The following is a 23,175-nucleotide window of genomic DNA, read 5'->3' on the forward strand; positions in this document are numbered from 1 at the left end:
CACTTTTCGGAGTCCAAGGCCTCCTGCAGTCCTCCTCCTACCTGGAGCAAGTGATCTTTGGCGATTCCGCTGATTGCTTTCTTTTCTATAATGAGAGGGGAGAGTGACTTTGGACAATCGCTTCTATATGGACCTCAGTCTGTTAAAAGGCAGCACAAATTCCTACCTCATAGGCGCGCTGTAAGTCTTAATTGAGAAACAGGCATAAAGGGTTTCAAGAATTGCTGTTATGATAGCATTAGCAGGACAAGAGCACACCCAACCGTGCTGCCCTCACATTCCAGTGTCATTCCAGTGTCTCCAGTGTAAAACCGAGGCAGTCCTCTCGCCCTCCTCCCTCTTCCTCTGCATCCAGTGGAGGGGGCCCGGGGACCGGGCTCCGGGAGCCGGGTCAGGGTGTGGGCACGGCTGGGGAAGTTTTAGCGTGAGGCTACGCCGGCGGCAGGGGAGGAGCCCCGCGTGACCGAGAGGCGGGGCGTGGGCTCCGGGTCCCTGGCTTCTCAGGGGCGGGGCTGCTGCAGAGCATCTCCGCGAACCCGGCCGGAACTGGAGCCGCTCTTTGTTTGGCTTGCTGCCTCCTAGACCCTCCGGCGCCTAGGTCCATTCCTCCCGCCTCTCTGCTCTCTCCTCCTGCTTGCCTCCTTCATCCGGGCCTGCAATTCCCTTCCCTAACCTCTTCGTTCCAGATCCTGCCCTCACATTTCTGGAGCAGCGCCCTTGCCTGGCACCCCTCTCTCCACCCTCCCTCCTGCATCTTCTTCCCTCGGGTCCCCTCTCGGGTCTTCTTTTTCCCAAGGTCTGGGTCGCTCCGCCCTCCGCCCCCCGCCCCAGGCCGGGGATGTGCCCTGCAGCCCCGCGCCCATGGTCCTGACGATACTGTTCTCTGCCTACAAGTTGTGCCGCTTCTTCGCTATGTCCAGCCCAAGACCAGGCGCTGAGCGGCTAGCGGTGCCCGGACCGGCCGGGGGCGGCGGCGCCGGCCCGTGGTGGACCGCGGGCGGTCGTGGGCCCCGCGAGGTGTCGCCCGGGGTGGGTGCCGAGGTGCAGGGCGCCCTGGAGCGCGCGCTGCCTGAGCTGCAGCAGGCGCTGTCGGCTCTGAAGCAGGCGGGCGGCGGGCGGGCGGTGGGCGCCGGCCTGGCTGAGGTCTTCCAGCTGGTGGAGGAAGCCTGGCTGCTGCCAGCCATGGGCCGCGAGGTAGCCCAGGGTCTGTGCGACGCCATCCGCCTGGAGGGCGGCTTGGACCTGCTGCTGAGGCTGCTCCAGGCGCCGGAGCTGGAGACGCGTGTGCAGGCCGCTCGCCTGCTGGAGCAGATCCTGGTGGCTGAGAACCGGTGAGAGGACCGGGCTGGGGGCGGGGGTGTGTGTGCGCGCTGCGTGATGTGTGGCAGCAAGGGTGTGCCTGGGTCTCCTGCGTGCCTCGCACTATCCCCTGTTAGGGACCAGCGTATCATTTTACAGATGAGGAAGCTGAGGCTTGGGAAAGTTTAGTGACTTGCCCAAGTGTCACACAATGAACTAGTGGGGCAGCCAGGATTCTCCCCAGTGAGGCGAGGAATGAGACAGGGAGGGGAGGAACGGAGCAGTAGAACAGGAATCTGTCCCTGGTTCTGAGGATGGAGATGGGATCCAGTTGTCAATGTCCTCTCAACCCAGAGCCCTCCTCCCCACAGGCTCCGGTGTGGGTCTGTGCTCCCTTCTCTCTGCCATGCCATCTCCCTCCTACTGAGGGAGGCTGAGAACACACTGCTCAGGAAACGGGAGGAGGGGGAACCCTCTTCTGTCTCCCCGGACAGAAATGCGTGCTGACCTGAGGGTTACTCCACCTTCACGCTACCCCCGATGCACTTCCTGCTTCCTCCTTTTTCATTCTGGTTCATGCAACACTAACAGGGCAGACATGATCTCGTTCTGTGGTTGCTAATAGGGAACAGGAGGTTTTCTCTTGGGTTGAACCAGTGGAGGAAGAGGAAACAGGAGCAGAGCTTGGCAGGGGCCGGGGTTGTGTTCTCTATGGCTTCCCCACACGGTGTTAAGATTCAGTGGGTGGGGTCCAGTTGAAGCCTGTTGCCACTCTTTCCTGCCTCTTGGGGTCTCCCCTGGAATATGAGCACCTCTGCCCCACTTTCTCTCCCCTCTGATGCTAGAACATCCAGGCTGTCACACTCCAGTCTCATGTTGAATTCTTGGGCCTCTCAGGTTTAGAAGGGTTTTGGGAAGGGTCACTTTCAGTGTATGCAGCTCTCACAAGTGTGATGGGTATGGATTAGGGATGCTTTCTTTTTCTTTTCTTTCTTTCTTTCTTTTTTTTTTTCTGGCTGCACCCATGGCATATGGAAGTTCCCAGGCCAGGGATCAAATCTGAGCCACAGCTATGACCTATGCCACAGCTGAGGCAATTCTGGGTCCTTAACCCACTGCGCCACAGTAGGAACTCCTTCCTTGCCATTTCCAAAAAGTAAAAATAACTTTGTGGATAGCGTAAATGATACAGTTGTCAAACGTGCAGGAGCGAAGCAATTTGAGTTGGGAGACCAAGTGAGGGTCCTGCTTGTTCAGCAAGTCATGAATCTCCCATCTAACGTCAGGCGTATCGATGGGGATGGGCTGTGAATGTGGAGAGCTAGCAAATGGAGCAGGTGCTCACTGGATGTGGTGGGCCCAGGTTGCCAAGTGTACCCTGTGGACTTCCTATGTGGATGGGCCGCTTTAACCTAACTCCTGAAGAATGGGTGCAGCCAACACCCTAAGAAGAGGAGGGCTCCAAGATGCAAACAGCACTGATATTTTTCAGGGCTGAAAATAACAATCCTCACGTGGTTCAGAATTACTGAGAAAGGAGTCACACTAACCAGTGTCCCTGGGTCCAAGAAATAACTCATTGGGCTGGCATCACTTCAGGACCAAGGACAGAGCCGGGGGGGGTTGGTTACCAGGTCCTGATCAAATTCCAAAAGCCTCCCTGGAAAGGGAGACTCTCCCCACACCTCCACACGGCACAGGGAGGAGGCTGGAAGAGTGAGGGTGTGGGGACACACTGAGAATTTGTGTGTTTGGAATATTTTCCTTCCTCCACCAACTTAGCTCTTCTTAAAGAAGTTTCTTCCGTCAGTGCATCCACTCCTTTTGCCATTCCCTTTCCTGCAGTTCCCTTCTTCCCAGGGTGCTGTCACCAGGAGAAGCCCAGCAGGGGAGAGCCCTCTGAGCCTGGTCTCACAACACCCAGTGAAGTTCCCATCCTACACCTAGCTCTCTAAATTCACAGCCTGCTCCCCCATCCAGGAACCATAATGAGGTTAAACGGCTTTCCCAAGAATACTCAGTGAGTAGAGGGAGGATACAAGTTTAAAAAAACAAAAACAGGAGTTCCCGTTGTGGCCCAATGGTTAACGAATCCGACTAGGAACCATGAGGTTGCGGTTTGATCCCTGGCCTTGCTCAGTGGGTTAACAATCCGGCGTTGCCGTGAGCTGTGGTGTAGGTCGCTGATGCGGCTCGGATCCCACGTTGCTGTGGCTCTGGCATAGGCTGGCAGCTACACTCCGATTGGACCCCTAGCCTCAGAACCTCCATATGCCACAGGAAGCGGCCCTAGAAAAGGCAAAAAGACAAAAAGACAAAAAAAAAAAAAAAAAAAAAAAAAAAAAAAAAAAAAAAGCAGACACCTACTGCACATAAATGCAAGTGCAAAGGTACCAAAAAAGGTATATCCTTACACCTTCTTTCCCTCCAGCCTCCCTCCTTGGAGACAAACAGGTGAAATAAGTTTCTTGTGTGTTTTTCCAGAGAGCGTCTATGCATATACAAGCACTTGCACATATGGGTATATTATATATACAGGTGTGCACATGTGTGTATATGTACCATTTGCTCCTCCTCTGCAGTGGGGATTTGAACCCAGACCCACAGCCTCTGAGGCTACAGAAGAATTGGGGATTGTGTGAATAATTCTCACAACAAGCAGAGTTCAACTCTCTAAAGGTGCCAAGTGCACAGGGAAAGGCGAGGGCTGAGGCTCAAGAAATGCAGAATAAGGTCCTTTCTCTGAACCGATGTTCCTGAACATGCCCTTTGCCACTGCAGTGACCGGCCTTGTTCCCATGCTCCTGTGCTTCTCTGTGACAATCTCTTTGGGATATAAACCTAGGAGCCCAAATTTCTGGTTCATAGAGTGTGTGTCTCCTTAATTTCCCTCACATGCCCCAGCTGAGCCTCCACTTACAGAGCTTCAGGGTTTCCACGACCTCACACCCCACAACCTTTCATATCACCCAGCTTTGGCTTTTTGCCCATTTAATAGGTGTAAAGGGATAGCTGTCTTTTTATTTCTCTGATTACTAATGCACTGGAGCATCTCTTTACTTACATGTTTCCCATCTATGTCCTTCACCCCTTTTCTGTTGGACCTCCTGCCTTTTTCTTGATTTAAAATTTTTTTTTTTTTGGTCTTTTTAGGGCCGCACCTGCAGCATATGGAGGTTCCCAGGCTCGGGGTCTAAGCAGAGCTACAGCCACCGGCCTACATCACAGCCACAGCAACGCTGGATCCGAGCCATGTCTGCAATCTACACCACAGCTCACGGCAGGACTGGATCCTTAACCCACTAAATGAGGTCAGAGGTCAAACCAGCAACCTCATGGTTCCTAGTCAGATCCATTTCCACTGTGCCACTACGGAAACTCCTTTTTCTTGTTGATTTGAATATTTATTTATATATTCTATCTATAAATGCCTTATTGATTTTATATTTTTCCCTGTTGGGTTTTTTGTTTTGGGATTTTTTTTTTCTTTTTTGGCCATGCCCACAGGATGCAGAGGTTCTGGGGCCAGGGATCAAACTTGCACCACAGCAGTAACCCGAGCCACAGTAGTGACAAGGCGTGATCCTTAACCCACTGTGCCACCAGGGAACTCCTCCTTGTTGGTTTTAAACATTGTAAATATATCTGGCCTTCTTTCTCTTCTTTGAATATGCCAAGCTCATTAGCCGTTGGGGCTTTTGTCCTTGCTATTCTCTGCCTGCTGTGCTCTTTTTCCAGATACTTGCAAGCAGGGATATCTGGACATTTAACTCTCAGATGTCACATCCTCAGATCTGTCCCTCCACCCAAGCACTCACCATTACATCGCCTGTTTTGGTTTTTCCTTTCCTTTTTTTTTTTTTTTTTTTTTTTGTCTATTTGCCATTTCTCGGGCCGTTCCCTCGGCATATGGAGGTTCCCAGGCTAGGGGTCCAATTGGAGCTGTAGCCACCAACCTATGCCAGAGCCACAGCAATGTGGGATCTGAGCCGCGTCTGCAACCTACACCACAGCTCCCGGCAATGCCGGATCCTTAACCCACTGAGCAAGGCCAGGGATTGAACCCGCAACCTCATGGTTCCTAGTCGGATTCGTTAACCACTGAGCCACGACAGGAACTCCTCCTTTTTTTTTTTTTTTTTTTTTTTTTTAAGGGTTGCATCTGTGGCATATGGCTAGGGGTTTTTCCCAGGCTAGGGGTCGAATCAGAGCTGCAGCTGCTGGCCTGTGCCACAGCTTTCGGCAATGCTGGATCCTTATTGAACCCGAATTCTCATGGATACTAGTCGGGTTCCTAAGCTGCTGAGCCACAATAAGAACGCCTTCATCACCTGGTTTCGCTATCTTCATGGTCATATACAAATCATCCTTTTCATTCACGGTTTACTTGCTTATTATAAGTCTCTCATATTAGCTGTGTATAAGCTCCAGTGACTCTTAGTAACTGTTGAACTTCAGCCCCTAGTGCAGTGCCTAACACAGGGTAAGTTCTCAATAAACGGCCTGTTGAATGAATGAATAAGTATACCCCAGTCACACAATACAGCTGCACCCGCAGCATATGGAAGGTCCCAGGCTAGGGGTTGAATCGGAGCTACAGACGCTGGCCTACACCACAGCCACAGCAATGCCAGATCCCAGCTGCATCTGCGACCTACACCACAGCTCACGGCAACAGAGGATCTCTGACCCACTGAGTGAAGCCAGGGAGCCAACCCAAGTTCTCATGGATACTAGTCGGGATTCATTTCTTCTGAGCCACAAGGGGAACTCCCCTGAGCTAGATTTCTTACCCATTACACTACTGCTTCTCCAGGGAAGGGTGTCCAGGAGGAAAGGGGTGTGCCAGGATGGAGCACCCTTATAATCCGAGAAGTCTGGTTTCCCCAAGAAAGGAGGTGAGGGAAGACGGGACTCATATCTATATGACACTAGTGAGGCCCAAAGAGGATACGTGAGGAAGCCGTGGCTCCCAGGGGGTTAGGATAAGCATCCTAGGCCACAGCGACGCCAATGCCTCCCTCCCACTTTCTCTCGGCAGGGACCGCGTGGCGCGCATCGGGCTGGGCGTGATCCTGAACCTGGCAAAGGAGCGCGAGCCAGTGGAGCTGGCGCGGAGCGTGGCGGGCATCTTGGAGCACATGTTCAAGCACTCGGAGGAGACATGCCAGCGGCTGGTGGCGGCTGGCGGCCTGGACGCCGTGCTGTACTGGTGCCGACGCACGGACCCGGCGCTGCTCCGCCACTGCGCGCTAGCGCTGGCCAACTGCGCTATGCACGGGGGGCAGGCAGCGCAGCGGCGCATGGTGGAGAAGCGCGCCGCCGAGTGGCTCTTCCCGCTCGCCTTCTCCAAGGAGGACGAGCTGCTGCGACTGCACGCCTGCCTCGCCGTGGCGGTGCTAGCCACCAACAAGGAGGTGGAGCGCGAGGTAGAGCGCTCGGGCACGCTGGCCCTGGTGGAGCCTCTTGTGGCCTCGCTGGACCCCGGCCGCTTCGCGCGCTGCCTGGTGGATGCCAGTGACACCAGCCAGGGCCGGGGGCCTGACGACCTGCAGCGCCTCGTGCCACTGCTCGACTCATCGCGCATGGAGGCGCAGTGCATCGGGGCTTTCTACCTTTGTGCGGAGGCTGCCATCAAGAGTCTGCAGGGCAAGACTAAGGTGGGTGCCCGTGAAGGGTAGGGTCGGGCGGGGCTTAGAGAGCATCTGGGAAGGCTTCCCAGGGGAAAGGACATTCAGCTGAGGCTTGAAGTACACAGGAGAGTTAGGTGAAGCAAGGAGAAACATGCCCGACGAGTCATTATGGTTTTGAAGGCAAGATCAAGGTTTTTCGCCCAGGAGACCTATAGTTTACAGAGGTCACCCTGGCTGCTGCATGGAGTTGGGGTTGGCAAGGGCGAGGGGGCCAGATAAGAGGCCATGGCAGGGGGCAGTTAGGTTGGTGGAGGTCAGGACCTGGGTGTGACAGCAGAGGCAGAGAAGCAGACAGATTTCTCCAGAGGTACTGGAGAGATAGAATTAGGACTTAGCAGGCAGCTGGGTGAAGGAGAGGGAGGAGTTGAAGGTGATTCCTGGCTTTGGACAGAGGCTACCGGGGGATGGTGGCACCTGGTACTAAAATAAGGTGAACTGAGTGAGACAGGTTGAGGGAGGGAAGAGAGTGAGTTCACGGGACAGACGGAGTTTGAAGTGCCTGAGATGACCAGCTGGGGTGTTCCAGTGGGCCATTTTGTCAGTTGGGTCTGGAGTCAAGAAAGGAGATGGAGTAGTCAGAGGCAGGACATCTACCTGTCAGCCAGGTATCTCCTACCCAAGGGGGTCCCAAGGGGTCCCCACTCTCAGGGCCTGATCTGCAATCTTTGCCCTCTGCTTTAACTTGCTGTGTGACCTTGGGTACCTGGCATCCCCTCTCTGGGCCTTTACAAGCCTCATTTTTGTCCTCTGGAAAACTGAAGGGGTAGACCACAGCAGCATTCTTACCCTGGATGTGGAGCTAGTAATAGTTAAATTATCAAAAGTTTTCAGTTTTTTGTTGTAAATATTACAGAATTAAGATTATCCTATAATGTCATTCTCCCTCCTTTTCATTTCTCTGGAGGTTCGAGGGGCGGGGCGTTAGTGACAGTTGGTGCACAGGGAGTAGCGCACACTGCATGGACGACCCTGTCTGTATGACAGTGGTCATCTGGGGCTCGACAGGGGTCATCAGAGGAGTGTGTCTCACAGGTGACTGTCATCCATGAGTGTCCCCATAGATCAAAACATGTTAGGTGGCCTCTGAAGCCTCTTCCAATGTCCATTGTTCTAGGAGCTTCCGAGTCTCCTCTCTGCACCCCAGAGCTGGGCCATGGGAGGACTGGCTTTACAAAGCAGGCCATTCTGCTTTTTTTTTTTTTTTTTTTTTTTTGCTTTCTAGGGCCACACCTGTGACATATGGTAGTTCCCTGGCTAGGGGGCAAATCCAAGCTACAGCTGCTGGCCTCTACCAATGCCAGATCCTTAACCCACTGAGCGAGGCCAGGGATCGAACCCACATCCTCATGGATATTAGTCAGGCTGACTACCGCTGAGCCACAATGGGAACTTTACCATTCTTCTTTAAAAGAAGGGACTTAAAGGGATGTAGGGAGTGAGGACCCCAAGGAGTAGGTCTGGGCAGCAGCTATGACCACCGGCTCTGGCATCTCTTTCTGAGCAAGAGCAAGTGACTGCAGTTCAGTGAAGACATAGTGAGCCCCCAGTCCATGCCCTGCAGCATGCCAGTTATGGGACTCCAGGAGTGGCTAAGACATGAGCTCAGCATACAGTCCATGGGAGTCGAATTATCAGTTAATGACAGTGGCATTCAGAGTATGGTACAAGGCCTAATTGGAGGTATGGGCCAGGCTGTGGGAGAATCAAAGCAAGCTGCATGCATGAAAAGATGCTCCTCACTGCTAATTATTAGAGAAATGCAAATCAAAACTACAAATGAGGTACCATCTCACACCAGTCAAAGTAGCCATCATTAAAAAGTCTACAAATAATAAAGGTTGGAGAGGGTGTGGAGAAAAGGGAATCCTCTTATATTATTGGTGAGAATGTAAATTGGTGCAGCCATTATAGAAAACAGTATGGAGGTCCCTCAAAATACTAAAAATAGAGTTGCAGTATGATCCAGCAATCCCACTCCAGGCATATATCCAGACAAAACTATAAATCAAAAAGATACATGCACCCCTATGTCCATAGCAACACTATTTACAATACCGAAGACACATAAACAACCTAAATATCTATAAACAGATGGTGGATAAAAAGGATATCCAAATACACACACACACACACACACACACACACACACACAGGAATATTACTCAGCCATAAAAAAGAATGAAATAATTCCGTTTGAAGCAACATGGATGGACCTAGAGATTATCATACTAAGCAAAGTAAGTCAGAGAGAGAAAAACACATGTGATATCACTTATATGTGGAATCTAAAATATGACAGAGGGAGTTCCCCATTGTGGCTCAGCAGTTAAAAACCAGACAAATATCCATGAGGATGAGGGTTTGATCTCTGGACTCAATCAGTGGGTTAACTATCCGGCTTTGCCACAAGCTGTGGCATAGGTCACAGATGTGGCTCAGATCTGGCATTGCTGTAGCTACAGTGTAGGCTGGCAGCTGCAGCTCTGATTCCACCCCTAGCCTGGGAACTTCCTTATGCCACAGGTTCAGCTCTTTAAAAAAAAAAAAGAAAGAAAGAAAAAAAGAAACAGAAGCAGACTCACACAGACTTATGGTTGCCAAGGAGCAGGGGGGATGGGAGAGGGAAGGACTGGGAGTTTGGGATTAGCAGGTACAAACTAGTATATACAGGAAGGAGAAAGAAAAAGGTCCTACTGTATAACACGGGAGCTATAGTGAACATACTGATATAAACCATAATAGAAAATTAACTGAATCACCTTGCTGTACAGTGTAAATTAACACAACACTGTAAATCAACTATACTTCAATAAAACTTTTTAAAAAAGATTACATTGGAGTTCCCGTCGTGGCACAGTGGTTAACGAATCCGACTAGGAACCATGAGGTTGCGGGTTCGGTCCCTGCCCTTGCTCAGTGGGTTAACGATCCGGCGTTGCCGTGAGCTGTGGTGTAGGTTGCAGACGCGGCTCGGATCCCGCGTTGCTGTGGCTCTGGCATAGGCCAGTGGCTGCAGCTCCGATTGGACCCCTAGCCTGGGAACCTCCATGTGCCACAGGAGCAGCCCAAGAAATAGCAACAATAACAACAACAACAAAAAAAGACAAAAAGACAAAAAAAAAAAAAAAAAAAAGATTACATTGGAGTTCCTGCTGTAGCTCAGCAGGTTAATACCTGACATAGTGTTCCCTGATGATGCGTTTCTATTTCTGGCCTTGGTCGGGTGGGTTAAGGATCCTGTGTTTCCACAAGCTGCGGCATAGGCCAATGAGGCTCCGATCTAGCATTGCTGTGTCTGTGGCGTGGGCTCCAGGTGTAGCTCTCTAGCTCAGGAATTTCCATATGCCACAGGTGTGGCCCTAAAAGAAAAAAAAAAAAAGATTCATTATGCACATTAAAAATAGAAATAAAGAGAAAGAAAGAAGAGTTCCTGCTATGGCACAGGGGGTTAAGAATATGACTACAGCAGTTCAGGTCAAGGCAGAAGGGCGGGTTCAATCCACACCCCACGCAGTGGGTTAAAGGATCCCCCCTACCCTGGGGTAACTTCCATATGCAGTACATGTGGCCATAAAAAGAAAAAAACAAAAACAAAGCAGGCTGCATGGAGGAGGTGCCAATCAATTTGGATCCAATGGAGGAGAAGGATTTGCACAAGCAGTGTGGAAGAACTGAGTCTGCAAACACTGCAAGTTGAAGCCCAGAGGTTGGAGAGCCTCCGTGGGTGGGTATCAGAGGAGTGTGGCTTGGAGAAAGGGGAGAAGAGCCCCCCAGAGTGGTGGGCAGGGCTGCACGGTGCCAGACCTGGCGGCCTTATCGAGAACTAGACTTTATCCCTGGGCAGATGGAAGCTGTAATGGGGAGGCAGGAGAGGGACCTACCTGATGGAGCTTCAGGAGGGTGAATCCATAGGACTTGGTGATTTATTGCATGAAGGCAAGGTTGGCTAGATGGTGGGACTTTCAGCGATGAGAAGAGGCGAGGAGAGGGACCAGGCACATTCGGGGGCGGCTGGAGGGTTGGTGGATCCAAGTCCTCTCCCCGACGCTTTCCCAGGTATTCAGCGACATAGGCGCCATCCAGAGCCTGAAACGCCTCGTCTCCTACTCCACTAATGGCACCACGTCGGCGCTGGCCAAGCGCGCGCTGCGCCTGCTGGGCGAGGAGGTGCCGCGGCCCATCTTGCCCTGCGTGGCCAGCTGGAAGGAGGCCGAGGTTCAGACGTGGCTTCAGCAGATCGGCTTCTCCCAGTACTGCGAGAGCTTCCGGGTAGAGCCGCGCGGGGTCTCCGGCCCGCGGTCCGAGCGGGCGCATCTTCGAGAGCCGCACAGCCGCTAGGGGCGCCCTGCACACCGGCAACGGTGCCCCATCCTGGCCTGCACACCCGCAGCACCAGGGTGGCCTTTTGGGGGTGGGGAGCCTGTACTCAGCCACTTTCGGGGTCATTCGGTCTCATCTGCGTCCCATCCGCCTCCTCCACCGCCATCTTCAGGTCCCTCCCCTTGGTGTTGCGCAGGGTGGGGTCCAAATGCTGAAGAGGGGGCCTTTCCTTACGTTTATCTGACTTCTCCTCCAGGAGCAGCAGGTAGATGGAGACCTGCTTCTTCGGCTCACGGAGGAAGAACTCCAGACTGACCTGGGCATGAAGTCCGGCATTACCCGCAAGAGGTACCGAGCCTCCAGCCCGCACGTTCCCCACCCCCCGCCCCAGCCTCAAGCCAGTCCCCCATCAAGGGGTCAGCATCCTGTCCCCTTTCGGGTGCAGATTTTTTAGGGAGCTCACGGAGCTCAAGACCTTCGCGAACTATGCCACGTGCGACCGCAGTAACCTGGCTGACTGGCTGGGCAGCCTGGACCCGCGCTTCCGCCAGTACACGTACGGCCTGGTCAGCTGCGGCCTGGACCGCTCCCTGCTGCATCGGGTGTCAGAGCAGCAGCTCCTGGAGGACTGCGGCATCCGCCTGGGCGTGCACCGCGTCCGCATCCTCACTGCGGCCAGAGGTCAGCCTGCCCACCTGGGCCCCTACCTCTGTCCTAGTCCCGCCCCAGCCCTGGAGGGGTGAGGGGAGACCTCTGGCGGGGCCTCAGAGTCTCACTGCGGACTAATGGAACACCTGCCAGACTGGGCTCTGAGGATGCAAAGATGAGTATGTGGCATTTTGCCCTCAAGAAGCTCCCAGTCCGGATTTCCCTTCTGGTTCAGTGGGTGAAGAACCGGACATAGTGAGGGTGAGGGCTTGAACCCTGGCCTTGCTCGGTGGGTAAATGATTTCACTTTGCTGCAAGCTGCAGCATAAGTCATAGATAGGGCTCTGATTGGCTCTGATCTGGTGTTGCTGTAGCTGTGGCGTAGGCCTGCAGTTGCACCTCCTATTCGACCCCTAGCCTGGAGTAGGGGGGTAGGAGTAAGGCAGATGTATAAACAGACACATGACCCCAGCAAGTAGCACGTGACCCCAGACTCCCTGCCTGCCCTGCCCTCTCAGGCTCAGGCTTTGGAGAGGCAAGGATGCCTTCCCAGGTCTTGAAGGATGTACTGGGGGTGGGGGAGAGAGTGGTGGCAGCAAAAAGAGCAGCCCTGGAAGAGGGAGCAGCATAGCAAGTGTGTCAGTAAGACAGAGCATGGGAGCGGGGCGTATAGAGGTGATATGGGTAGGAAGATGGGGGGCTTATTTTCTTGTGAGCCAACAGCTTACAAAGTACGCGTGCTTTGTGGAGGTCATGAGAGCAGAGTGGATTCTAGGGTTCTAGCAGCCCTCTTTACTTATTAGTTTAATTTACTATTTAGCTAATATTTATCATTAAGTACTATAGGCCACATCCTGATTAAATTTTAATAGATACTATCTCAATTTCTACATCTATTCTGCGCAGTAAGCATTAATTTTTTTCAAGTCAACTTTTACATTTAAAGAATAAAAGAGGTTCCAGTTTGAAGTTTTGAATGTATACTTCTGTGTCACCACCATCATAATCAAAGATAAAGAAAGTCCCATCATGGGTATTAATTATACAGACAATGAAACTAAGATTTTTTTTTTTTTTTGTCTTTTGTCTTTTGAGGGCCACACCTTCAGCATATGGAGGTTCCCAGGCTAGGGGTCTGATCCGAGCTATACTGCTGGAGTGTGCCAGAGCCACAGCAACGCCAGATCTAAGCCACACCTTCAACCTATACCACAGCTCATGGCAATGCCAGATCCTTAACCCACTGAGCGAGGCCAAGGATTGAACCCGCAACCTCATGGTTCCTAGTCGGATTCGTTTCCGCTGCACCACAACAGGAACTCCTGAGTTCTTAAGACTCTTCTCAAGGCCTGCTCCCTCCAGGAGCAGCTGTGCCACAACAGGAACTCCTGAAACTAAGATTTAAATACATTTTCCAAGGTATGAGTCAGTAAATGACAGAAGTGGGATTTCAGCCTCTGCCCTTCTACCTCATAAACAGACAAACGTTCTGAGTGTTGTCTGAACATTATGAGAAGATGGGTTCTTTTCATTCATTCATTCATTCGCTAAGTATATACTGAGCTCCCACAAGGGACAAGGGACTGGGCTTTGGCTCCATTTTTTTGTTTTTTTTGTTTTTTTTGTTTTTTTTTTTTTTTTTGCTTCAACCAAAGCAGATCAGCTTCTATCATTTTTACATTGTAGCTCCCAACAAACCCCCAAGATTTCATTTTTTAAAAACAAGCAGGTACTGCAGCAAAAATAGCTTGCCAACACCTTCTGTAGGGAGTAGGGAGCTATGCAGAGAAGTTGCTGTTTTTTTCTTTTTGGCCACCTGGAGGCATATTGAGTTCCTGGGCCAGGGATCAGATCTGAGATGTAGTTGTAACCTAAGCCACAGCTGCAGCCATACCGGATCCTTAACCCACTGTGCCAGGCCAGGGATCAAACCTGTGTCCTAAAGCTTCCAAGACACTGCCAATCCTGTTGTGCCACAGCAGGAACTCCATGCATGCACAGTTTTTAAGTGGGGGCAATGACACACTCAGGTTTGGATTTTAGACAGAGCCCTCTGGTGGCTGGGGCAAACAGATGAGACAGGGCAAGTGTGGATTTGGGAACACCGTGGAGGAGCTGGACACAGGGAGGGCCCTGGGGCTGGAGTCCAGGATGTTAGTAGGTGGAATCCACAGAGCACGGTGCCTGGCCCTGAGCACTTGAATGTCAGCTCCAGGAGGGCAGGGTTTGTTGTGTTCATTGCTGTATCCCAAGTACTCAGCATAGCATCTGGTGCATGGAAAGCACTTAGTAAATGTTTGTTGAATGAATGAATGAGAGGTGAGAGGCGGGAGTTGAAGCTGATATCCAGGTTTCTGGCTTTGTTGGGAGACTAGGAAGAAGGGGGTCTGGGGGGACTGGGGATGTGTTGGATTTGTGGTGCCTGTGGGCAGCTGACTGATCTGGAGCTCTAGAGAGAGGGCAGTGCTGGCGGTGACCCTAAAACACCATGCCTGCCTCCTGAGCAGGCCTCAGCAATAGTTAGCAGTCTGCCTTCCTGGAGGCCCCATCTCTCTACCTCGGTGCCCCTTTTTGGGGCAAGCCGCCCTGCCTGGGCTGGGCTGAAAGGCTGGGGTGTGCAGGGGATGACATGCTTCGGGGTGGATGATGGGGAAGGCGCACCCTCACCAAGCCGCCTCTTGTCTGCTTCAGAAATGCTGCACTCCCCGCTGCCCTGCACCGGCAGCAAGCCCAGTGGGGACGTTCCAGACGTCTTCATCAGCTACCGCCGGAACTCAGGCTCCCAGCTGGCCAGGTGAGGAGGGGTGAGCAGGCAGGCCGCCTGGGGACTTGAGGGGGAGGCCAGGGCAGTGACACAGGACCTCCTGACAGCCTCCTGAAGGTGCACCTGCAGCTGCATGGCTTCAGTGTCTTCATTGATGTGGAGAAGCTGGAGGCAGGCAAGTTCGAGGACAAGCTCATCCAGAGTATCATGAGTGCCCGCAACTTTGTGCTGGTTCTGTCGGCTGGGGCTCTGGACAAGTGCATGCAGGACCATGACTGCAAGGACTGGGTGCACAAGGTGAGTGCTGGTCTCTGTGGCCCCAATATTGACCTGTGGCCCAGGCGACAAGGTCCTCCTCCCATTCTTTCTTTTGTCTTTGCCTTTTTTTTTTTTTTTTTTTTTTTGTCTTTTTTTGCCATTTCTTGGGCTGCTCCCATGGCATATGGAGGTTCCCAGGCTAGGGGTCTAATTGGAGCTACAGCTGCCGGCTATGCCACAGCCACAGCAACATGGGATCCGAGCTGTGTCTGCAACCTACACCACAGCTCATTGCAACGCCGGATCCTTAGCCCACTGAGCAAGGCCAGGGATCAAACCCGCAACCTCATGGTTCCTAGTCGGATTCGTGAACCACTGAGCTGCGACGGGAACTCCCATCCTCCCGTTCTTTCTTTTTTTTTTTTTTTTTTTTCTTGTTTTTGTTTTCGTTTTTTTGCTGTTGTTGTTGTTGTTGCTATTTCTTGGGCCACTCCCGCGGCATATGGAGGTTCCCAGGCTAGGGGGTTGAATCGGAGCTGTAGCCACCGGCCTACGCCAGAGCCACAGCAACGCAGGATCCGAGCCGCGTCTGCAACCTACACCACAGCTCACGGCAACGCCGGATCGTTAACCCACTGAGCAAGGGCAGGGACCGAACCCGCAACCTCATGGTTCCTAGTCGGATTCGTTAACCACTGCGCCACGACGGGAACTCCCTCCCGTTCTTTCTTGTCTGCATACTCCAGCAAGCTCCCTGACCCGGCCTGAAGTCAGGATCCATGGCTCTGACTGTACGAGGACTTTAGCAACTTACTTAGGCTCTCTAAACCTCAGTTTTCTCATTTTGAAAATGGGCATGACTTGGGAGTTGTCGCCATAGCTCAGAGGGTTAAGAATCTGACTGCAGCAGCTTGAGTTGGTGCAGAAGTGCAGGTTTGATACTTGGCCTGGTGCATTGGGTTTAAGGATCAAAGAAGAATTTATGGGGCAAGTTTCTTAACCCCAGTGAGCTTTACGTTTATCACTGGGAAGTGGGGTAATTATACTACCTAACTCCCTAGGGTCCTGTTCTAAGGATAAAAGAGCTAGAATCTTAGCAGAACGCCTGACACATAACTGCTCTATAATGGCAGCAATTACTCTTATTAATAGAATTATTAGGAGAACTACCACTGTTTAATTCCCCATTGTATCCTCAGGGCCTCATGCATCGTAGAAACACTGAGTACTTGTAGAATGGATGGATGGATGGATGGAGCCATGTCACGTCTACAGGTTACTAACCATTAATCAGCAGGAATTGGGGCAGAGGCTGGCCTCGCTCAGTGGGTTAAGGCTGCGGCGCTGCCGTGAGCTGTGGTGTAGGTCACAGACTCGGCTTGGATCTGGCATTGCTGTAGCTCTGGCATAGGCTGGTGGCTACAGCTCTGATCAGACCCCTAGCCTGGGAACCTCCACGTGCCATGGGTATGGCCCTAAAAAAACCAAAAAAAAAAAAAAAAAGAAAAAAAAAAGAAAGAAAGAAGAATTTAGGTCAGTGGAAGAAAGGCATCCTAAGTAGAGGAATTGTATGAGCACAGAACAAAAGTGGGATGAGAAAGGTGCCAAAAATCTACGTGATCACTGGTATTGTTGTCTCCACTTTACAAATGAAGACACTGAGGCTCAGAGAAGTAGCATAATTTTTCCCATGGCCACACTGTTGGTAGAGAAATCAGAACTGGACTTTGAACTCTTGTCTCTGACTCCAAAGCTCATATTGTTTCTTAGGATCCAAATTTGTCCCATGGCTCAGATCTGAGGGGTGGGAGGGGAGGTGGTGGGATAGGACTGGATTCAGCTGACCCTGGATCTGCATCTCTTCCCAACTCCAAGTTCATCAGTATCATGTCAGCAGCTTGAAATTAGCTATGGTGGGAGTAGTTACACTAAGGAAATTGGTAAAAACTACAAATCAGGGTTTTATTTGGTTGGCTGTCCCCCCATGGAGAGTTAGTTGTTAACCGTGTACCAGCACACCACTGGCTGGGTGAGAACCAAGGAACCAGGTTGTGGGGCTCCTAAAGTCAGGGGGAAGACCTGTACTTAAAACACTGGGGGGAGTGCCCGTTGTGGCTGAGAGGTTAACTAACCTGACTAGTACCTATGAGGATACAGGTTCGATCCTTGGCCTCGATCAATGGGGTAAGGGTCTGGCATTGCTGTGAGCTACAGTGTTGGTTGCAGATACAGCTCAGATCTGGCATTGCTGTGGCTGTGGTGTAGGTTGGGAGCGTAGCTTTGATTTGACCTCTAGCCTGGGAACTTCTATATACCATGGTTGGAGCCCTAAAAATAAAAAAAAAAAAAAAAGAAAGAAAGAAAGAAACAAAAACACTGGGGAAAAGGATCCCATGAGGGCAGAGATGCCAGGCCAGTGGGTTTTAGGGAGAAGGCTCTGACACGAAGGTGTAGCCCAGATTGACAGTGGACAAGAGGGTCAGGCCCCAGAGGTCATGGAGGAGGGGCTGAGTGCTAGGTTTGGTTTGGGGAGGGGGTACTGGGTCAGAAAGACACCTCAGCTCATGAGACAGAGGCTCATGGCTGATGGCCTAGAGCAGATGGCAGGCCTCCTTTTGAGGGAAAGAGAGGAGTGCCTATGAGTTCCACAAAAGCCGTATTCCTGCTGCATCCCTGAGCTTAAAACCATGCATGGTACAAAGTAGGCTCTTGAAGAGTTTATGGAACAATTGAATCAATGATTAAACAGATGAGTCACTTTGACGAAGCTGAGATGACTGGGAGAACCATACACATTTACTAGGCTTACTAGGTAGGAAGACTCGACTCTAATCGAATTTTCATTCTTACCTGGCTGCAGGATCTTGAACAAGCCGTTTTCCCTCTCCTGGCCACCCTCATGAATCTGTACAGCGAGTAGTATGCTGTCTTTGCTTCTGTGTAATTCTGGATGACACAAATGTCTGAAGTTCCCAAATAAATTGCTGCAGGGTCAGAATGCATCCAGATGCTTGGCAGAGAGGCAGAAGGCTTGGTTGAAACAGCCCTGAACTTAGAATCTGAAGGCTTGAATCAGAGGCTTGGCCCTTCCTAGGTTGGGCATGTATGTGGGTTGAGAGCAAGTCTCTTCCTTGAACTGAGCTTCCTTCTTCTCAACTGTAAAAAGAAGAGGTTCCCTAGAAGCAAATCCAGGTTGAAGGTATTCAGATTCCTTCCCCAGGAAGGCTGTGCTTAGCACAAGCCCAAGGGTGCTTAGCATCCATCACTGTCCCAGCAGACTGCAAGGAGGGAGGAACAGGCGGCGTGGTGGTGGGAACCTTTGCCTTGGACCAGCTCCAAAGCCTCCATCATCCCTCCTTGGCTGTTTTAAGTGCTTAATTGCTTCTGGTTTTAAAAGTCCTTTCCCTGAAGCCACATTTAGTGAGTAATCAATACGGAAAACCGCAAGTGAACTGCACTCAGAAAGTCCAATCCCTGTGGCTCCCCCTTGAAAGGAAAGAAACATTCAATAAGCATTTACCAGAGTAGCCATTAATAGTAATATCCTCAGAACAGCCTGATGAGGTAGGTTTTATTACCCTCACTTCACTGGGTAATAATAACACACTTGTTTTTTTTATTAAGCATACACTGCATGCTAGTCGCTGTTCTTTTTTTTTTTTTTTTTTTGTCTTTTTTTTGTCTTTTTGTTGTTGTTGTTGTTGTTGCTGTTTCTTGGGCCACTCCCGCGGCATATGGAGGTTCCCAGGCTAGGGGTTGAATCGGAGCTGTAGCCACCGGCCTACGCCAGAGCCACAGCAACGCGGGATCCGAGCTGCATCTGCAACCTACACCACAGCTCACGGCAACGATGGATCGTTAACCCACTGAGCAAGGGCAGGGACCGAACCCGCAACCTCATGGTTCCTAGTCGGATTCGTTAACCACTGCGCCACGACGGGAACTCCACTAGTCGCTGTTCTAACCACTTGCTGTGGGATCACAGTTATTCCTTCCAACAATCCTACAAGGTACGCACTATCATTAACCCTAGTTTAGAAATTAGAAAACGGAGGCTTTGAGAGCCTGTTGTTTTCGTCTCACATGACAGAGCCTTGATGTGAGAGATCAGAGATTTGATGTGAACCCAGATTGGTGATTCCACAGTGTGACCCCTAAAGGCTATGCTGTCTCTCCCGCGTTCATTCAGCCAGTCAGCTGCTGAGTATTTAGCAAAGGCTGACTACGACCAGGGCTTTAGGAAAGATCCTGAGCTACAAGGTGAGTGAAAACCAGATGTGGTCCCCACCCTTATGTCTGGCAGGGAAGACAGATGTTAAATAAATGACTCAGTTCATTTTTTTCTTTTTGGCCACACCCACAGCATGCAGAAATTCCTGGGCTAGGGCTCGAACCTGAGCCACAGCAGTGACAGTGCTGAATCCTTAACTGCTAGGCCACCAGGGAACTCTTCATTATTTAACTTGTGGGCCACTGTAGCATATGCTGTGGAGCCTATGCCAGCCTATAACAGGGGGATCTGGCCTGGACAGAGAAGTGAGGGAAGACTTCCCGGGAAAGTTGGTTGAGCTCAGATCAGAAAAATGAGTTGGCATTAGCTAGGTGAAAGGGCAGGGAGAGTGTCCTAGACAGAGGAAATAGCATGTGTAAAGGCCCTGTGCAGGGAGAGAGGATGGCACATCTTAGGAGCTGGAAGGACAGCGCAGGTATAGAATTTGAGACATGAGCTGTGGCCAACCAGGCAGCGCCTTGAACTTTTTCTGAGAACCACGTAAAGCTGTGAAGTGTGTTAAGCAGAGTGTGACACTATCCATTTCCATTTTGCAAAGAGTAGCTAGGTGAAGGGGCAACGTGGAGCATGACTTAGAAGGTGCAAGAATGAGTAAGAAGGGACCTGGTGGGGGCTAATGGTAATATGGTGTGGGAGCAGGGCTGCAGTAGGGTGGGGGGAGCAGAGAAAAATGAGTGGATTTGAGAACTAAGTAAAGACTACAACTGGCGGGGCTCATGATGGGTCGGTGTGGACGCAGGGGGTCTGATGTTTTTCTTCTGACACCAAATTTGTGTGGGGTTTTCCCCACTCCAACAACCAGTTCTCCATTAAACTGAGGCCATTGCACCAGGGCCCCGCAATTCAGCTCAGTTCTGACACTAACTACCCACCTGGAGTGCGTGTCGGACTCCATGGTTTAAGGGATCAGTCCCCCCAAGTCTGTCCTCACTTCAGACCCAGTCCCAAGCCCCAGGCCCTCTGCCTTTCTGTCTGACTTGGCCACAAATCCAGGAGTTCCCATGACCACTCACTCGCCTCGGGTTCAATAACTTGCTAGGACAAAGTGCAGAATTCAGGGAAGCACTTGACTGTTACTGATGTGTTATAAAGGATCCAGCTCAGGAACATCCAAACAGAAGAGAGGCACAGGGCAAGGCATGGGGGGTGGGAGCGAAGGCAGGGCAGGCCCAGAGCTTCCGCATTCTCCCCGGGCCACCGTCCCAACCCCCCATCCAGTCTTTAGCAGGTTTATGGAGGTTTCATCGCACAGGCGCGATGAAGTCATTGGCTATTGATGACTGAACCCAATCTCCAGCCCCTCTCCCCTCCGGGAGGTGGTGGAGGGGGGGCTCTGGGGGAGCTGAAAGTTCCAACCTTCTAATCAGAGTTGAGTACTTTCAGCCACCAGCCCCCCATTCTGAAGCTACCTAGACGCAACCTCTTACCCATCCCCCGCCCCGGGTCAGGTCATCTGAGATTCTGAGGGTTTCAGGAATTCTATGCCAAGAACCCGGGAACAAAGATCAAAAAAATATATAAAATGATTATCACACCGCAGGGGGTAAAGGGAGAGGTCAAGGTGACTTCAGGGCCAGCATCCCACCTCTGGCTCAGCCTTGGGCCACCGGCTCTCCCAGGGCCTGCCTGACCCCAGACCCCGGCTGGGAGCCGGGATCTCCTCCTCTTCTCTCTTCTTTCTCCAGGAGATCGTGACTGCTTTGAGCTGTGGCAAGAACATCGTGCCTGTCATTGATGGCTTTGAGTGGCCAGAGCCCCACACCCTGCCTGAGGACATGCAGGCCGTGCTCACCTTCAATGGCATCAAGTGAGGAGTGGGCGGGGTGGGCTACGCAGGCCCCTGGCCGGCAGCTCCCTCTGCCCAGCCCTCTGACCCCACCAGCCTCTGTGCCCACAGGTGGTCCCACGAGTACCAGGAGGCCACCATTGAGAAGATCATCCGTTTCCTGCAGGGCCGCTCCTCCCGCGACTCGTCGGCAGGCTCCGACACCAGTTTGGAGGGTGCTGCACCCATGGGCCCAACTTAAGCAGTTCCAAGTTCCCAAGCCCTGGCGTGACCCCTGTTTCTATCATTCCCCACAATGGAGCAGCTCCTCGAACTGGCCTCCCTGGGCTGAGACAGCCTGGGCTCTTCTCAGGAATTGGGCTCAAACCCAATTTCCTTAGCCCAAGAAAGTGAGGGTGCGACCAACACCCAGGCCCTACCACCAGGTCCTGTCTCAGGCACGGGAGTGTCACTGCTCAGCTCTGGAGACCCTGGAGACTGAGGGTTCGCTGCACACTCCCTTCCTGCCCTGGCAGCCTGTGCAGGGTGAAGGCAGGTACCCTCCGATACAGATTAGTGCAATGCCCAGCCCTTGATGCCAAGGCAGAGTCTGAGCCCAGGAGCCAGCCAGGGATGAGAGTCCAGCCGTGGCTCTCCACCCAGACTGTCCCTGGCCCCTGGGCTCACCACTCCCTGCCGCCCTGTGGCCTTGCCCTGTAACCACTCAGTGTCCTTAGCTGGCCTGGTCCCCTCCCAGCCTTCCAGATGTGCAGGCTCCTTTGCTACATCTATGTCTGGGTCAGGGTCAGGATGAGCCGGCCCACACTCTCTGGTGGATGGGAGACCCCTGCTTGGATCTGGGCAGGGGAGGCTGTGCCTTGAAGGGCAGCTGGCCACCCGACCTGTGCCTTGGTGCTGCGCCCCAGGCCTCTGCCCCAGCCTGGCCCCATGGCCTTCCCCACCCCCCTCACTCACCTGCTCAGGGGAGGGGAGGTGAAGCAGCAGCCTGAGCAGAACTGCAGCTGCAGGGGAAGAGGCAAGATCCTGAAGCAGGGCCAGGGGTGCATTCGAATCACCTGGGAATTCTGCAAAGCGTCCATTCAGGAGACCCAGGGCGGGGCCCGAGTTTCAGCATTTCTCACAAACTCCCAGCTGAGCTGACACTCGCAACCAAGAAGTGACATCTCAGGAGCAAGGGTCTGAGACGCCCATGTCACCACGTTTGCCATTTCCCTGACACTGTGCTCCAGGGTCTCTAATCATCAGAGCCCCCCTACCTGGTATTATCTCCATCTTACAGACAAGGAACTAAAAGACGTGCCCAGCTTCTCGCCATCGGTGGCAGCATCAGGATGCAGACCCAGCCTCCAGGAGCTCAGTCCACCGCCGCCAGGGGGTGGGACTGCTCTCCTGAGAACCATCCTGGAGGCTGAAGCCTGGGCAGGGCTGTTGCTCCACAGGCGGCTGGCTTTCCTTTTGTCCCAAAGAATCTAGCTGCGGGGGACAGGTTTTTATAACAGAAGGCTGCCCCAGGGCTATACAGAAAGAACCGAGTAGGAGTGTCGCCCAGCCCCTTCCTCCACCAGGGTAGAACAGCAAGAAAGTATCCTCCTTCCACGGAAGCCAGGTCCCAGCTCCTGGGCTCAGCTGGCACCTGCCCTGCCTCTCACCTTCCAAGTGCAGTGAGTTCACACTTGAAGGCTGGCTCAGCCCCGAGATGCCTCCTGCAGGTGCTGGCCAGGTCACCCTGAGCTCTTGGCAGCAGCTGCAGGCTTGGGAATTCCTCCGTCCCAGTCCCTTCCCTGTCTTTAGCCAGTCCTCTGACTGCACCCGACCTCCTTCCTTCATGCCACACAAACACCCACCAGTGCCAGGCCTTGGATGCCATGGTGACGGAGGTAGGCTGGATGTTGCCCTCCGAGAGCTGAGACAATAATAATAATAATAATGTGTGATGAGTCTCCTCCAGCAGAAGTCTTGTCTTTTTGTCCCCAGCCAGTCCCACTCCCTCATGAGGTCCCTCACCGGCAGGACTCAGAGCGGTTCCCCCGCATTGCGTCTTTTTCTGTTTGGCACACCCTCCATTTGGCCGCCTGCCTCCTTCCTCCCTCGGGAATCACAGCCCAGCCTCCAGAGC

The 23,175-nt window shown here is 52.4% G+C and overlaps 1 protein-coding gene across 1 annotated transcript; it reads left to right on the plus strand.

The window, feature by feature from the left end:
* The first annotated feature begins 472 nt into the window (after positions 1-472).
* SARM1 (sterile alpha and TIR motif containing 1) lies at positions 473-23,006 on the plus strand. The gene is given in 9 exon segments (NM_001444943.1): positions 473-1,331; positions 6,341-6,959; positions 11,049-11,261; positions 11,569-11,660; positions 11,758-11,993; positions 14,652-14,754; positions 14,832-15,021; positions 20,959-21,080; positions 21,171-23,006. Coding segments are annotated over 9 exon segments (2,175 nt in total). The 5' UTR covers positions 473-861; the 3' UTR covers positions 21,301-23,006.
* The last annotated feature ends 169 nt before the right edge of the window (positions 23,007-23,175 follow it).

This window comes from Sus scrofa, chromosome 12 (genome assembly GCF_054392235.1).
Source record: "Sus scrofa isolate SSC_HxYL_T2T_F1_AM1 chromosome 12, Sscrofa_HxYL_maternal_Yorkshire_Landrace_v2.0, whole genome shotgun sequence".
Lineage (NCBI taxonomy): Eukaryota > Metazoa > Chordata > Mammalia > Artiodactyla > Suidae > Sus > Sus scrofa.